The sequence below is a fragment of the Glycine soja genome, chromosome 7 (assembly GCF_004193775.1).
Source record: "Glycine soja cultivar W05 chromosome 7, ASM419377v2, whole genome shotgun sequence".
Taxonomy (NCBI): Eukaryota; Viridiplantae; Streptophyta; class Magnoliopsida; order Fabales; family Fabaceae; genus Glycine; species Glycine soja.
Window position 1 is genome coordinate 19,543,912 of NC_041008.1, and position 18,140 is coordinate 19,562,051.

The 18,140-nt window shown below is 38.8% G+C and overlaps 1 protein-coding gene across 2 annotated transcripts; it reads right to left on the minus strand.

The window, feature by feature from the left end:
- Positions 1–254: 254 nt before the first annotated feature.
- On the minus strand, positions 255–17,488 carry LOC114419133 (histone-lysine N-methyltransferase family member SUVH9-like). 2 transcript variants are annotated; one of them, XM_028384747.1, is made up of 2 exons: positions 14,893–17,488; positions 255–828 (listed from the first exon to the last, which is right to left on the minus strand). In XM_028384747.1, the coding sequence occupies exon 1, from the start codon at positions 17,082–17,084 to the stop codon at positions 14,955–14,957; it is 2,130 nt and encodes a 709-aa protein (XP_028240548.1). In that variant the 5' UTR covers positions 17,085–17,488; the 3' UTR covers positions 255–828; positions 14,893–14,954. The 2 variants fall into 2 exon arrangements, with proteins under 2 accessions (XP_028240548.1, XP_028240549.1); XM_028384748.1 differs by lacking the exon at positions 255–828 and adding an exon at positions 10,636–13,134.
- Positions 17,489–18,140: the final 652 nt, after the last annotated feature.

An 18,140-nucleotide genomic window follows, 5' to 3' on the forward strand; every position in this document is an offset into this window, starting at 1 on the left:
CTTTTTATACTTTTAGAAACTAAATTTTATATTTTCATCTTTCAAGAATGCATTTATCAATAAATTAGATAGAAGGACAAAACTGACTATTTAAAAAAAACATTGTACCACGATTAACAAAGACCAAATTTCAGAATGAAAGGCCATAATATACCCTTCCACAATAGTGTTAAATGAATGATATGCATGTAAGCCATATCTACATACAAAGTGCAAACAATTTCTTTACCATAGTTGTTCTACTACATTATTGGGTTAAATTCATAACAACCAAATTGTCCATTTCATCATAATTTGATTTTCCTCATACAAGATCATTAGCAACAATGGCTATATCCTAGTAATCTTAATATCCAGATGCCCAATTTACCCGCTTCTAAATTAATTAAAATGTTGCATCCGATACCAGTCACTATTATAAAACCTTTACAAGCTTTGAAATTATACTATATACAAACAAGTTCTCCAAAAGAAGAAAGAGTTAATACAGCTTGCACTATTATTGCTTACAAAAATGTGATTTGAAAATGCTTCGCCGAGCTGAGGAAGACATCAACAATTACAGAACAAACAAATGGCATCAACAAGTGAGAAAACTACTGAAGTCTTCAAGATTAAGCAGAAATGGGAACTTCAATTCTTGACCTTCCTCACCAGAGGAGCACCGTGTACTAGCCATTGACAGTTAGATAAAAACCAGAATAACGTAATAGACATTTCTTTATATTTGAATTTTGATTTCCTGACACCGTCGTATAGCAAGCAATTCTACTACTGCTCTTTGTAAATTGGCAGTGTTGAAAACTTGTGCTGCATCAACTTGACTATCTGCAAATGAATATCAACTCATTGATTAATTGTAATACCAAAACTATACGGGATAGTAAATTGAACAATCAAAATAGGGAAGAGATGTAAAATCCAAGACTAACCCAAAATAATAACAACGCTGATAATGAAAGACAAATATGATTCAAGTCACACTAGAGTTTCAAGGAAAGTATATAAATTTTTTCATACGTAGTAAAGGGAGTAACCATTTGCACCTAAAATCAACTGCTCAGATGTGACCAACAGGTATGGTAAAAACACATGTAAAACTTTCAAAGCACAATAAAAAAAAAAATGTAAAGTATAGTGGTGTCTGTCTCATTCTACAATAAAATATATCGAACCAACAATATTCATGTTATTGTATAGTCTATGATAAAAAGGCTTATTGAAGCAAAATGAACAAAAGAATAGAATAGGGTCTGTTCTAAATCTGATAAAATATTTCACCAGCAATATTTATATTATGATTTTATCTCAGAAAAAATATTTCTGTAGGTATCATTGACCACTCGTTTGAGTCTCTTCTTTAAAGATAAAGAGATTAATTTTCATGCACTGGCAGTGTAAAGTTTTTTTACACTGCCAACCAATTAAAAATCACCCTAGAAATGACTTCCAAAGCAGTTATTACAAAAGTCAACAATTTTACCATTCACAAAAATATATCATAAAAGCCTGATCCATTGAAACTTAGGAATACAGTTTTGAAGCAACTCCTTCACATTAAGTTTATAACTAAGGAGTACAGAAAATGCAGGACAATGAACAAGAGAATCAGTGCTGGAAAGATTTCAAGGGAATGGAACAGTGTGAAGAATGGGGGTGGAATATGGACTGTTTGAGGACCAAATAATTGTAAAGCACCGGAGCTCCTTTAACTTTAGGGGGATTGCAAACAGACCCCTAAACGTTAATTTTGCCAACCCTCCTTTAACTAATTTTTATGAAAAGGGGGGGAGGGGAAGATGCAATAACTAATTTGTACGCAAAGAATTGACTAATTTTTACCAAATTTTATTTTATTTAAGTATTGAAAAAAGGGGCACGCCAACAAAGAGACAATGGAAGCAAGTCCAAATATGGACCAACTGAATATAAATATACTGATAAATGTACGGATATAAAATCATAAAAAGGAAAAGGACTTAAATGCCAAATAACTAAAAAAACATAGTTCGTAACATTAAGCATGACTATTTGTAACAAGGAATGGAAAGTTTTCTTGTCGAAAACATTTCAAGTTACAAGCAGTTTGTTATACTTACAACCATACATGAGCCTTCACCCTACAATTTAAGTTTCTAGAATAATTGGTTCATGACATATTTATCATGCCACCTGTGACTATGCAGTCTACAGCCCAAACTTCATTACACATTCTTCTAAATAAATAAAAAGTTAAATTTCAAAAACAAGATAGTACAGGCCCTGTGCACTGACTATAATTTAAGGCATGTTGATATTTATCAATAACAGGTGATAGCAGCACTATCACAGTGGGGATGGGGGCTGGAGCAGTCTTTGGCCGACACACAATACTATTGCAGAGTGTTTTCTTAGATTCATTCTAAGAGAAGCAGACTTAAGCACCAAAAGTTGCAAGATTTGGTTTTTGTGAAGTATAATTGGACTTTGAAAGATCATTATGAAATTCGAGATATGATTGATCCCATTGTCCTGGATGATATCATTAATGATTGTAATGTGAGGTTGATAGGAGAAATGGGTGAAAATGGAGAACATACTGAAAATGAATTGGTTTTTGATGGTGATAATTTAACTTAGAGACCTATTGCTGATGCATTTGAATCTGGTTAGCCTTCAACTAACACTACGCAGAAAACAAGTGGAAGGAAGAAAAAAGATGCTGCTAGCTCTAGGTCTAGGAAGGGGATGGGAATTGTACAAGGGGGCAAAATGGAAGATGAAGTATATAAAACTGGTCATCCCCACTATGTGCTATTCCCCTATAGCATTTTGGAGGTCAGCCACTGTGCTTTGTTATTAACTATGGATGTGTAAGAACTTCACCCAAACAGCTAATACTTTTTGGATATTTAGTTCATGACACGATTCAAATATGAATTCACCAAAAAATTAGATAGAAGTGGCTAATGATATATTTTTCAAAATTCCAAGAGTCAATTGCTAAAATTGAAAGTGCAGAGGCATCCATTTTCCAATCCCAAAGTGCATCCTCCCAAACACAGACTAGAAATATTTCCAATCAACCAGCTTTCAATGCAAATGGCAAACATAAAGAAAATTATCAGAACATGACAAATAACAATAAATTTCTATATGAACTTTTACAGATCCACAACAATATTTGAAGTACCAATCTAGCTTGATTGTAATTTAGGAACAAACCTACAAGATGCTGCAAAAAGCCCACATGAAACAAATGTACGTAGTGAAACCCAATGGGAAGTCAGGATGGATGGAAATCCAACAGAAATAAAGCACATTTTGGCAACATAAATTACTTGAGCCTAATGGCCATCTTTCAGCTGTTGTGTTACAAGATGACATGTTCTCCTTATATACAAGCAAAGATTCACAGTATAGCAATAAACGATTCATAAGTAATTACAAAAATGTGAAAGTAATTATCCAGTTCTTCATCCCAGCAGTAGAGCTAAATGCTAAAATTAATAAAAGATCAAAATGAAGAACTTATTCTGCTAGTATACACTATAAACATTTAAATTAGCCAAGTCTTATAATAACCTAGCAACCTTCTTGGAGAAAACTAGGGAACTGCAACCCAAGACATGATTTTGACACCAAAATACATTGAACCTATATAAATCTAGAAGACAATCTATGAACAACTGAAAAAATAATTCATTAATTTTGGAAATAATTTTACTGGAACAATTAAAAATCATACACCTTATTTCACAGTATAGGAAATGCACTTAATGAATACACACAATAATTAGATATAAAATACTAGAGCAAATAAGCTTCAGTAGAACTGCAAGTAGAGAAGGAAAAATCCAATAATAAAGAGCAATTAGTAGCCTCTTTTATCTTCATGAGGAATTACTTCAGGTATAAAGAAATATATATTAACATTGATATTTAGTTACAGCAGGAGCACTACCATTTGTAACCAAGTCTCAATTACCCAAGGTTGTTAAAATCAAGAGGAACAAGAAGGGGATGAAAACCTGTAACTCAGATCATAAGATCCTACAGTCCCCTGCCTAGAATACTTATATATAATACATTTTTTTATTACTATCATTTAATTTATTATATCACATTATATGCTTTTTTTAGTTTATTATTATTTAGTTATTATATTATGTTATATGTCATGCTTTAAATAGTTTATTATATTTTTAATACTAATATTTTTTATTACTGTTATTCTTCAGTTTATTATAGTATATGTTATGTTTTACGCAAAAAAAAAAAAAAAAAAAAAAAGAAGCTGAATTGAACTCAAGTCGAGGCCCAACAAACCAAACCAAAAGAAGAGAAAACAGAGAGAAACATATGGGGCACAATTCCCATGAAACCCTATGATAGGCCAAGCATGACTCAGGCCAAGAACGAAAGGCCCAAAAGGAGAACATCAGCTCCTAAGCGTTTCCAAGATTACGTGTAATAGGTGCCGATTGAAATAAAGGATTTGCAAAACAGTAGGATTTGCAAATCCCAATAGTACGTGTGTGCTGTAGGTTGTCGGGAATATAACAGTAATATCATTAGTGGGTTATAGCACTACGTGTATTCACGTATATTGCATGTTTTCATGTTTTGTCGTTTGTGCCCTACATGTGTATATATATGTTACATGTGCACTGTAGGAGGAATATCAGAGAAGTAACAATTCTCTCTCTCTCTTCCTGTGCTTTCTTCCTCATTTTGTACCTATCAATTGGTGCTCTCATCCTGAACTCTCATGGCCGACTCCACACACTCAAAATCAAATCTTGATAGGCTGGAAGATGCCATAGCAAAACTCACCACAAACCAGCTTTCCATGTCAGCTAAACTTGATGATCTTTGTCAAAAGTTTGCAGTAATGGAGTCGACGCAGCACTCACCTGCTTCTTCGGCCCACCCTCCATCTCCGTCTCCGACGATCACACCATATCGCCTGAAACTTGAAATACCCCGTTTCAATGGCACGGACCCAGTTGGCTGGCTCTTTAAAATCAATCAATTTTTTTATTATCATGCAACTCCAAAAAACAAATGGCTGACGATTGTCTCCTTTTACATGGATGGGCCTGCACTTGCGTGGTATCAATGGATGACCTGCAACGGACAGATTACTTCCTGGTCAGGTCTGTTATAGGCCCTTGAAGCGGGCTTCGCGTCGTCTCACTACGAGGATCCTACGGGGTCTTTGTTTAAGCTTGCCCAGCAAGGCTCGGTGAATGACTACCTAACCGAGTTCGAAGCGTAGGCGAACCGGATCCTAGGCCTTCCACCCTCATTTTTGTTGAGTTGTTTTATCTTCGGCCTATCCCCAGAGATTCATTGTGAAGTACAAGCACTCCAACCTCTTTCCATGATTCATGCTGCCGCACTGACTCGTCTGCAAGAAGACAAGTTCTGTGAGTTGCACAAGCCATTTCGCCCTCGTTCGTACACCCAACCTTCTAACTTTCCGTGACCCATCCCTACCTCTTCCTCCCTACCACCTCCCCTTTTATTGCCTACCCCACCTAAACCACCAGTTCCATATAAACGCTTGTCCCCAGAGGAACTTACATTGCACGGAGAAAAAGGATTGTGTTTTAATTGTGACGAGAAATTCACCCGAGGCCATTGTTGTTCTTCAAAGTTGTTTCTCTTCATCGCTGATGAAGACGAGCTGGACCCGAACGACCTCCCTCATGAAGAATTTGTTCAAGAAGCAACAGATCAAGATGATAAATCTCCCGCTCAAATCAGTTTTCATGCCATTTGTGGCCACCTAGCTCCTGAAACTCTACGCCTTGTGGGAACCATCTACGACAGTAATGTTGTGGTGCTGATTGACAGCAGAAGTACTCATAATTTTCTCCAGGAACGCTTGGTCACTACTTTGGGCTTACGAGTGCAACCCACTCAAATGTTGCAGGTGATGGTTGGCAATGATAGTGAAATTGACTGTTTGCAGGTTTGTCGAGATGTCATCCTCCACATTCAAGGGCATCGTTTCACAGTCAACTTTCATGTGCTGCCATTAGGAGGGACGGACCTAGTCCTTGGAGTTCAATGGCTTAAATCCTTGGGACCCGTTTTGACCGATTATGCTGACTTGACTATGAAGTTCATGCAGCATGGTCATGTTGTTGAGCTACAGGGGAAACGTGAAGCTAACATTCAGTGTCAACCACCACCAGCTACAGCGCATGGTTCAAACCAATGGTGTCAGCACCCTCTTCCACATTCGCCTCACCACACCTGAGCCCCCTTCTACCCAAATCTCCACACTTAACAACCACTCACCAGAAATAGAGTCCATCCTTCACCGTTACACTTTCCTTCTCCAAACACCCACTACCCTACCTCCAAACCACGAAACAAACCTCACCATTAACCTTCTTCCCCACTTAACCCCGGTCAATGTGCAACCTTATAGGTACCCACATTTTTCAGTAATAGGAAATCGAATCTTAGGAGGAGACCATGCTGTGTAGCAGCATCATTTGACCTAGTCAAAGTCCTTTCTCATCACCAGTCCTTCTGGTGAAAAAACGCAACGGCACTTGGCAGTTTTGCATAAACTATAAAGCGTTGAATGCTATTACCATTAAAGATCGATTCCCTATACCCATGATTGATGAACTATTAGATGAACTGGGGGGCGCTAGCTGGTTTACGAAGCTGGATTTGTTGCAGGGATATCATCAAATTTTGGTGAATGAAGAAGACATTCATAAAACAGTCTTCCACACTCATCAAGGGCATTATGAATTTCGTGTTATACCCTTTGGCTTGTGCAATGCCCCCTCCTCGTTTCAGGCACTGATGAACACAACGTTTCAACCCTACTTGTGTAAATTCATTATCGTCTTCTTCGATGATATATTGATTTACAGCAAGTCCTTTGAAGACCATTTGCGACATTTGGATTGTGCCTTGCAGGTCCCGAAGGATGGTCGATTTTTCCTCAAATTATCTAAATGTTGCCTGGCCCAACAGCAAATTGAATATTTGGGACATGTCGTGTCCGGGGCTGGAGTTCAACCAGTGCTCGAAACGGTGCTCGCCGTGCAGCAATGGCCCCAACCCACTTCATTTCGCACCCTTCAAGGATTCTTGGGCCTTATGGGGTTCTATAGACGATTCATCAAGGGAAATGCTGCGATAGCAGCCCCTTTGGTTCATCTCTTAACCCGAAACACTTCGAATGGTCACTTGAAACACAGGATGCCTTCCAAACCTTGAAATCCATCGTAAGTACTGCCCCAGTTCTTCGCTTACCGGATTTCACCTTACCCTTTACTTGGAAACAGATGCTTTAGGTTCTGGAATGGGTGTCGTGCTATCTCAGCAAACTCACCCAATTGCATTCTTTAGTAAACAGTTTTATCCAAGGCTTCAACAAGCTTCAACTTATGTTCGTGAACCATGCGATCACGATTGCTGTCAAAAAATGGAGACAGTACTTGCTTGGTCATTCCTTTGTTATTCTCACTGACCATAGAAGCCTTAAGGAGCTAATGAGTCAAATTGTGCAAACCCCAGAACAGCATAAGTATTTAACCAAATTGATGGGCTATGATTTCACCATCCAATATCGCTCGGATAGTTCGAATATAGTGGCGGACGCACTTTCTCATACTCTGAAGACACCCACAGGCATGGTGTTTTTATTATCAATTCCGCACTTCACGTTCTTGACCGAGCTTAAAAATGAACTAGCTGCCCACCAAGAGTTTGTGGCTCTTCAAAAATCGTTGCAAGACGAGCCCTTGAGTCACTCGGAGTACAATTACAACAATGGCTTAATTCTGAAGAAGGGTTGTATTTGGTTACCCAATAGCTTAAAATTTATCCATCTTTTGCAGCAAGAATTCCACTCAACACCTACGGGCGGACATATGGGGATTACTAAGACATTGTCAATATTATAGGAGAATTTAAATTGGAATTCAATCCACAAGGATGTTCATAAATTTATGGTGCAGTGTGTTGATTGTCAGGCAACCAAATACGAAACTAAAAAAATAGCAGGGCTCTTGGAACCACTTCCAATTTCGCACAGACCTTGGGAGGATTATCTCTCGACCTTATCGTCAGGTTACCACCGTACCGGGGAAACACCACTATACCGGTCATTGTTGATTGATTCTCGAAGGGGATCCATCCGGGTATCCTTCCAATGAAATATTTCGCTTACCAAGTTGCCACTCTCTTTTTGGATATCTTAGCCAAACACCATGGTATGCCTAAGAGTTTGGTCTCTGATCAGGATCCTTTCTTCATCAGCAAGTTTCAGCAGGAACTATTCAAACTCTCAGGAACAAAATTGTGGCTAAGCTTTGCTTATCACCCCCAATTTGACGGTCAAACAAAGGTCATGAATCGTATCATCGAGTAGTACCAGAGAGCCTTTGTTCATAAACGACCCGCGACATGGGGCAAATTCCTACCTTGGGTGGAGGGGTCATACAATACCTCCCGTAACACAAGCACGGGTATTTCACCGTTTGAGGTCACTTTCGGAAAGAAACCTCCCACAATTCTCCAATATATTCCAAGCTCATCCCCAGTTGATGTCGTGGATAACTAATTGTGCTCCAAGGATGCCATGTTTGCTAGCTTACAAAAGCAACTACTCAAAGCTCAGGAGCGCATGAAGCATTTCGCCGATATGCATCGCAGGGAGGTTCACTTCAAGGTTGGTGATAACATAATGGTCAAGCTTTGACCTCACCGTCAATCTTCAGTGACGGGAACCAGCCAAAACAAGCTTGCCAAACGTTTTTACAGCCCATTCTAGGTTATCGAACGTATTGGTCCTGTGGCCTACAAACTCTGCTTACCGGAAGGTTCTCGTATTCATCCGGTTTTCCACTGCTCTCTCCTTAAACCCTTCCTTCACGATACTTCAGCCACACCCAAGCCACTTTCGCTGCCACCGTCAACCTTGGATAACCAACCAGTAATCATGCCACTGGCCATTTTAAGTACTCGATGGGAGGGCTCCGCAGACAACTCTCGCTTGCAGGTGCTAGTGCAATGGCAGGGTCTTCATGTGGACGACACATCATGGGAGGACTGGACCACCTTGAAGGAGGCCTATCACCTTGAGGACAAGGTGATTTTTTATGAAGCCGGGAATGATAGGCCAAGCACGACTCAGACCAAGAACAAAAGGCCCAAAAGGAGAACATCAGCTCCTGAGCTTTCCAAGATTACGTGTAATAGGCGCGGATTGAAATAAAGGATTTGCAAATCAGTAGGATTTGCAAATCCCGATAGTACGTGTGTGTTGTAGGTTGTCAGGAATATACCTGCAATTTCTTAGTGGGTTATAGCACTATGTGTATTCACGTATATTGCATGTTTTCATGTTTTGTCGTTTGTGCCCTACATGTGTATATATACGTTATATGTGCACTGTAGGAGGAATATCAGAAAAGTAACAATTCTCTCCCTCTCTTCATGTGCTTTCTTTCTCATTCTGTACCTATCACCCTAGGACCCATAAGCTTCTCTACTAAGTGCCGCCGCTGTTCTGAAAAAGCAAGTGCCACCTTAATTCCCTATTGCACAATGCAGATGACAGAGAACACAAATGGAGGTGTACTGGGAGGTCGGAAGCAGCAAGAGGGAGGTGACAGAGGCTGTCCAGTGACAGAGGCTGTCCAGCGACAGCGCAGGTTGCAGTGCCATATCTGGCAACGGCACAAATGGAGGAGTCACCATGAAGCCCACAAAACACTGCAATTTGCACCCCATAAAATGGCTCCACAACATCTGCAAAAGACAGGTGCTTCGCAATGAGTGCATCAAGAGCAGTGGACGATTGCTCTGCTTTTCTGTTTCTTCCTGCTCGCAGGGGATCACCAACTATACGATTGAGTGTGGAAGACTGATCCCACTCAACCATGATCCACAGCACAAGTTTGCACGAAAGGGGGCTTTTAATGCGTAAGATTGTGTGATTACACAATCTCAACAACGATGCAATTACCACCATGCATATATGGAAATTTGGAGGTGAGCTGACTATGATGCCACTTATTATCAATTATCAATATGAGATCAAGAGGTAACCTTTTAATGGCAATTTCCATTTATATAATCCATAACCAGTGGAATCAGAATCATATTAGACAAAACAAATCAATTTATCAAAAAATTTATGTTGTGTTTGGTAGCAGTGAAAGATATAGGAATGGGAGGAAGAGCAAGGAAATAAGGTTGTAGTACACAAGTTCCCTTGTTTAGTAACAGAGAAATAGAGAGATATTTGAAAAAGTGAGAGACCCACACTTTTTATTTCCACTCTTGTGAGCGATGAAATACTACAGAGGTCTTGGTTTTTTTTCACTTCACCAAAAGTAACCCAGAATGGATTTTTAAGTGCAGCTAATCAATTACGCTTGCACATAATTGATTGTGTCTAAAGTCTAAACATAATTGATTATATGCAAGCATAATCAATTAGCTGCACCACATTCCTCTATTTTTGTGTGATTGGAGACATATAATTGACTATACTAATAGTATAATCGATTTTATGGAGAGCATGGGGGCTACAAGTAAAAAATAACAACTACATATGTGAAGGGTAAAATGGTATATTTCTTAATTATCTAATTTCTTTCCTTTTCTTTCTTTCAAACTAAACAACCTCAATTTTTGTTCCACTCTATTTCTCTTAAACCAAACAACAAATATTTCTACTCTATTTCTTATATATTTCTCTTCTTTTCTTACCTGCCTATTTCCACTCCTTCTATTTCCTCTCTCTACCAAACACAATGTTAATGACCTTAATCTCTTGAGCATCTTAAAATGATAGCTTAAGGTTCTCTATAGTTGTTCGATTCTCAACTATATTAGTTTTGTTCTTGTTCAAGGTTCCAACCTTATCTTGGTCTTCTCTGTAGTTTGTTGGCTGGACAAATTTAGTAATTAACACCTTTAATGACATAAAGTAGCAGAAAGTTAGTTAGTAAATTGTCATCTGTATTTTTAAGAATCTTAGTCAATATTTTCAGAACAAATTATTTAATGAAAGCATTGAGCAGCCCCTATTAACCTTGTAATTTAGTTTTGTTGAGAATAAGGAATTTAATGTATAATGATGTGATAGGATATGATATCTGATTTAGAGGATCTGATTTCGATGAAACTTATTATCCTCTCTACTTATGTGTATTTAATGCAATATGTCTATATAAACAATGACCCGTGTGTATTTCAGACACAGAAATACACACGGTTTTCAGTCCAAATATCCCTCGGTTTCTTCTATTTTACAAGTTTTATATTGTAGGTGAAAAATTCAGGGATCAATTTTCAATACAATTTTAATTAAAAGGACTTGTACTATCTCAATTGTAACATTCTTAAATCCTACCTAGCTTACAAAAAAATATAAGCTAGTAAAAAGGAAAAGATTAACCAAAATCTACTATAAATCTTAGAGATATAATCCTACTAGATAAGATAAAAGTTTCCCACTTTCCTAGAAATAAGCTATCATATCTCTACCATATCATACACAGAATCATATCTTAATCTCTACCATATTATAACATCATCATATCTTATCAAAACTCCTAAATCTCTATCATATAATATCTTAACACGACATGACGCAGGGCCCTTTTTCAGTTCGTGAAGTTCACACACACAACGCATCTCCGGCAAGCGTCACACTGGAACCACCTCCTTCCACCTCAAGGTGTGCTTTTATTTACTGGTGAACACACATCACCACTATGGGCCTTCATTGGATACTGTCGAGCCATGCTTATCTGGCACAATCACCCAACTAGAACCGTTTATCGTTTCTGTTGGGTTTACCACATTTGTAACAAACTTGGTTCATATGACATATATACTCCAACTTGAGGGGGAGTGTCAAAGATATGATTTGATATGTTTTAATTACAGTTTAGTATGGGATTGTTTCCATTATTACTCATTATTTTGTTTCCTTATTTTGTAAACCTCCTTGATTATAAATAAGAATATTTCGGGTGGTATGATACAACAACACAAAGCAATAAATAACTCTTAAATGATATCAAAGTCTATCCTAGATCCATTAAACGAACCACCCACCATGTCATCCATGCACCAAGTCCAAAAAAGTATTGGGCATGAGGGAGTGTATTGGAAAAAATCCAAATTCCACATTGGCTAGAGATAAGACTAAGATAGAATATATAAGTGGGCCACAATCCTCACCCTATGAGCTAACTTTTGAGGTTGAATTAGACCCAAAACCCACATTTTAATATCATGTTCACAAAAAGTACCAAATCCTTAGAGAAACAATTTCTAGTGTAGGAACCAGAGCCCTAATAGAACACCAGAATATGCATAATAGTACAAGATTGAAACCAGTGAAACATAATTCATGATTTTAAAAAAGAACTGCAAATGGGTTCATGAGTACCAATTCACGGAACGTTCTCATACTGGTATGCTAAAAATTGGCAAAAATTCATGGCAGTGACGATCCAAGAATATGAAGTATGACAAATTGAAGAGAGAGAATATGAGAATTCCAAATTCTCAATAAGTGCAGTAGGAGAGAGAGAGAGATTGAAGAGTGCATTAATAGGGTAATTTTTTCTAGGAAACATTTGCACGCTCATTAGAGTGAGAAGATAAGATTAAATGTGCAGTCAATAAATCCATTCAACTTCAAACTCTGGATAGCACAGCCTTGCTTTAGAATTAAAGAGTTATAACAAAATATATATTAATAAGACTTGACACTTGAGTGTTATCCAGTTCTTTTAATTTAGGAAGGTTGTGCAGCTCTTTTTCTCAATAAAACTTGATTGAGGCTCTCTTGGTACACATGAAGTACCAAAGAAAAGAAGTGGTGAGAACGGAAATGCAAAGAAGTGTACAAATTCGCTTGTTTGGTACACACGAGATGTATTGAAAATATATAAAAATAAAAAATTGGTGGGGCCCACAGTCATCAGCTTCCACACTCCACGGAGATTATTTTCGTGGAAATCTTGAGGGAGCTACTTCTTTTACAAAACTGACCCTGTGCTCCTTGTGTCTTCTTCCTCTTTTGCTCTAGCTTTTGATGTCGTGCTGCTGGTGTCTTCTTCCTCGCAAGCTCCAGCATTCGATCTCCAACTTAATTGATTATGCATTCAAAATAGTTGATTATGTTGTCCAATGGTAAAAAAATAAAATAAAATGTTATCTTTGTGTAGGGTAAAATTGTATTTTTATGATCATCGCTATATTTCTTTATCTTATCTTCACTCTATTTTTCTTAAACCAAACAACCACTATTTCCACTCTATTTCTAATCTATTTATCTTTTCTTCTTTTCTCATCTACCTACCTCCACTACCTCTATTTCCTTCCTATCTACCAAACACAACCCTAGTGTACAAAGGAGAAGAGTAATATAAATTAAAGAGTTATTCATTTACTTTTTACAGTTATTCAACACTTTTCACTTTAAAATTATAGTGGATAATAGAAATTTAAAATTTAAAATTCTTCTATTTTTAAAAGGGCTTCTTTTTAATAAGCATACCAACTCTATATACCCGTGTACCAATACTTTGTATGATCGCATACCGTGTACAGGTACCTATACCATGTCCCAGGGAGTATTGCAAACCTGGTAACTGTGGTTGAAACTGATAATATTATTGAATTAAAATATAACCATAGAAATTACAATTTCTCCTACCAGAGCCAAGGAATCCCTGAGAGAGCATGCTCAGCCACATCATGACAGTACTCCTCAACATGATTCTCACCTAGCCCCCTACTCCCCTCTATAATGCTGGCTGGCTGGCTTAACTAACTTGTCAATGTCAGCAAATCCACATGACAGAAAACTTCCGTCACTATTTAGCCCCTCCTCTGAAAGGTGGCTTACATCATCCAGCTCATCTAAACCGTTTACAATTTACCTCATGCAGTCCAAGGTTTCTATCAAACCCACATTGAAACAATACAATAACAAGTGAACTGTTAGGACAAGGGAAGCCCAAAACATTGTGAAGATCTCCTTTCATGGGCTTAAGCAAGAGACACTTATAGGCTTTACACCACACCCCGACCCAAAAACTTAATTAGGTCAATGGGTCCTTTAACTGGCATATTCCTCCATTAGCCCATTACCTTTTTTGTGTGTGCATATAATGGCAACAACAAGATTAAAACCAACACCTTGTGCTAACAACCCAAACCCATTACTTTTAAATGGAGAACTTCCACGCTCATACCTGAATGCCCAACATGAGGCTATGAACAAAGTAAGTCTTCTAATATTCCACAACCAATTTAGAAAGAACCAAGATCTAGAATTCAGAGAAATTGCCCCAGCATGATCACCAAATCAACACAGAAAGTTTCTATTGCTTGGGGATATTTAAAATTAAAGAATTAGTGGTTACAGTCTTAACAAATTAGAATTGAAAATTCATAATACTAATACATAATATGATGTGACTGTAAATAAAGTAGATTTCTTAGGAAAGGAAAGGAAAGTTTTAAGAGCATATGTTCAATAAAATAGCACCAATATTAGATAGATGGAATGCAAACACACACATAAACCCAGATACAGGAAAACAGATTTGGATTGCCAGAAGCAGAAAAAGCTCATATTCAGAACAACCACAATATCAGTTTGAAAACCAAACTACAATGACAAGATATTACAACATATTATCTCAATCTTAAAAGTCACAATAAATATTGAACTTCCTGTCATCTGAAGTACACCAGAATGCTAGGAAGACCAACTCATATGGTTAACAGAGTTTATAATGGAGACCAGACAAAGATTGAGCGATAAGATAAAATTAAATGGAAAACAACAGTGAAAATTATGAAAACAAATAAGTTGATGAAAGAACTTGGCTTTACCTCTGCAAACAATGCCCGAAAGTCAGCTTCAGTATATTATAAAGTGTATGAAACTTTCAAAATCATTCATTGCATATAGAGAGCTTTCCTGTCCACTCATCAGCTACCCCATAATCAAGGCTGAGCTCTCTCATCGGAGGGATGCTCTCCATCGCAAATAGCATAAGGCGAGGGAACATCAAATTATTGTGATCATACAGAACAAACTGAACCAACACATTGGGAGTTGAACTATGACTCATATAGCAAGCAACATTCCTCATTCTTGACACATCCATGGCAAAATCCAAAGGAGGTATTGACGGATATGATGGACGCACAAAATTGGAGTCTATCATAGACAAGTCCCCCCATTCTGCCCACCTATCAGTAAACCGATTTGGATATATCAAGGAATCACCATTCATAGTCAAAAGCCGTGCTTGCTCCCTAGTCAGAACAACCCCTGTGTACTCGCATATAAAAGCACCAGCTTGAATAAGGTCCATGGACCTAACTCCCCAACCAGTTTCCCTAGATCTGAACACTTCCAACCTATTTTTCAACCCCTTCTGCGTGACACGGTTCCGACAATGAGGAGGACAACGACAAAATGGGCCACACTCAAAAACCAAAGGCTTCCCTCTCAAGAGAATCCCACTCTGATTATAAGGAAAATCCCCTCCATTCTTCATGGCACAAAAGCACCCCTCAACACACCCGTCCGCACACTCACAACCTGTCCCCCTCCCGCTCTGATGGAACACAAACTGCGGAAAATTTGTCTTCACAAGATACTCATACTGCAGAGGGTCATAGTTAGGATCAATGTCATTGAAAAGCCGAACCGCCACATTCTCCTTCCTATTTGAAACATCAAGCGACAAACAACACGTGGGTTTGAAACTCAAGGGATCCTTCCTAAGCATAAGCGCCTCCTTCATCACCACAGTCCCCATCTTAGCCTGCCCATCAATCCTACACAGCTTATACTTATAAACCCCAAAACCCGACTTCCCCACATCAAACCAGCACTCATGAATTCTATACAACCCATCATACACATACAACCTCCCAGTAGCAGAGGCAGCACCCTCATACCGCACTCCGCGAATGACCCTCACCTCAATCCCATAGTGCATACTCCTCTCCATTGCAAGGTTCCCCCCCTCAAGCTTCTGGTGGAAAACCTGCCTAGAATGCTTGTCCTGGCCACCATGGCCAGAGTAAATAATAACATCACCCTCATCAACATCATCCTCATAACCACCAGAAACAATGACACTAGTGGCAATTGGTTCACCATTGGAACTCATGCTAGCAGGGAGATAATCAATCCCAGCCTGAGGCTGACCGTGAAGGCCAACAACACACAACTCCATCCTATAAAGGAACACATCACCAATGCAGACACCGGGAATTGCACCAACAATTCTCTTGTCACGGTTCAGCCACAGGCCACAGTTCCTCATCACCGCCGAGGCGCGCAGATCGCTGCGCCCCCGGCGGGCATCCACCCGGCCCTCGTCCTCCACCGTCGCCAGGACGCGCAGGGAGTCGTAAACCATCCTCGTCCGGCGGACCACGTCCCGGAAGTGCCGTTGCTCCGGCCCGCCGACATCCGTCAGGCGGACCAGCTCCTTGAAGCGCCGCTGCCGCGGCGTGGTGACCGCCACCGAAGAGGACCGCCCTTCCTCCGGGACCGGCACAATTGCCCGCGAATCCGGGTCCGAAACGGCCCCGTTCGGGTACTGCTGCTGCTGCTGCATCCCGGGGTCCGAATTTTGGAAGCTCTGCGGTGGAACAACGGTAGTGCCGTCTAGAGGGTCGGAAACAGCGTCGTTTTGGAGCTGCTGGAGCCCTTGGGCGATGGGGTCGAGAACGGCGTTGTTGTTGGTGAAAGCGGTTTTGAAAAGCTGAGAGAGACGGTTGAAATCTGAGAGCAAGCTTGGGTCGCCAGAGAAAGCACCGGGGGTTTCGTCGCAGACGAGCTTGAGGTCGAGGTCGAGGTCGAGGTCAAGGGACCCATTTGAAAAACTGGGGTCCTGAGATTGTTGTTGTTGTTGGGGTGTGTGGGTGTTGAGCAATTCGTCGAAAGGTTCGAGCTTTGGGATTAGAATTGGGTTTGGGGTGGTGTTGGCGGCGGCAATGGTGGCGGGGATTGGGATTCCCGGAGGTGGGGGAAGGTTTTCCCGTGAAAAGAGAAAATTCATGGTGGTAATGTTATAGAAGAAGGTGTTCTTGTTGGAGGTGGAGGTGGTGGTGGTGTTGGGTAGGGTTTAGATTGGAAGAAGAAGAAGCATTGGAAATGGTGATTTGGAGGGAAGAAGATGCATTGGAGGGGAAATGGACACTTGGGAAATTTTTGGTTTCCGGTTTTGAAATTTTGGTTGGGTGGGGTTTGAAATTTATGAACTAAGAGCTTCAGAATTTGAACTTTGAATTGCTTTTTTGTTTTGTGGGAAAGGTAGAGATAGCTGTGCAAGATGCCAGATCCTTGATGTTGCTTACCTAATGTGTAGATTTATGTGGAGTGGTGATTAATGGACACCTCATTTTTTGGGAATTAGGGTAGGAAGAAGAGAGATGAGAAGAAAAGAAATAGATAAAGTGAGAAAATGATAGCTTAAAAGATAAGTAAGTTTCTTTAAGTTGAGATGAGATATAAATGAGATGAAAGAGAAAATACATAAATGATGACAGTGACATGTAATAAGAGAGGTAAAGTAGATATAAATAGAAGAGAATTAGAAAGAAAGAAAAAAGGTATAGAGAAAAAAAAATACATGTAATAAATAGTGTGAAAGAGAAAGTCAAAGAGACATTAAAAAGAAAATGGGGTGAAAATAATATAGAAAAGAAAGTAGGTAAAAGATCATAATTATTGTTTTATTTTAATTTTTTCTAATTTTGTAATTTTGATTTTTTTTAATGAGGCTTTCCTCTTTTTAGAAGATGATATTTAATTTTAATTTTAATTTTTTATTGTAATTAATATGTAATTTTATTTTTTAACTAATTTTTCTAGATAAATATTAATTTTTCATTATTATTGTTATAATAAAGATTTAAATTTTTTTCACTTTTCTTAGAGTAAATTAAACTCGTATTTTTGTATTTTATATAAATTGTGTTCACAAGCTTCCATCATTTGACATTACTTTTACCTATTATTGTAATGTTATTATCCTTAACTATATGGAGTATAATTTGTAGAAAATGTCGAGTATGCAATGAAATAGTCAAGCAAGTGCAAGATGTCACATTAT

Coding starts and splice junctions, on each gene's coding strand:
- LOC114419133 (XM_028384747.1), bottom strand. CDS start 17,084: ATGAATTTTCTCTTTTCACGGGAAAACCTTCCCCCACCTCCGGGAATC.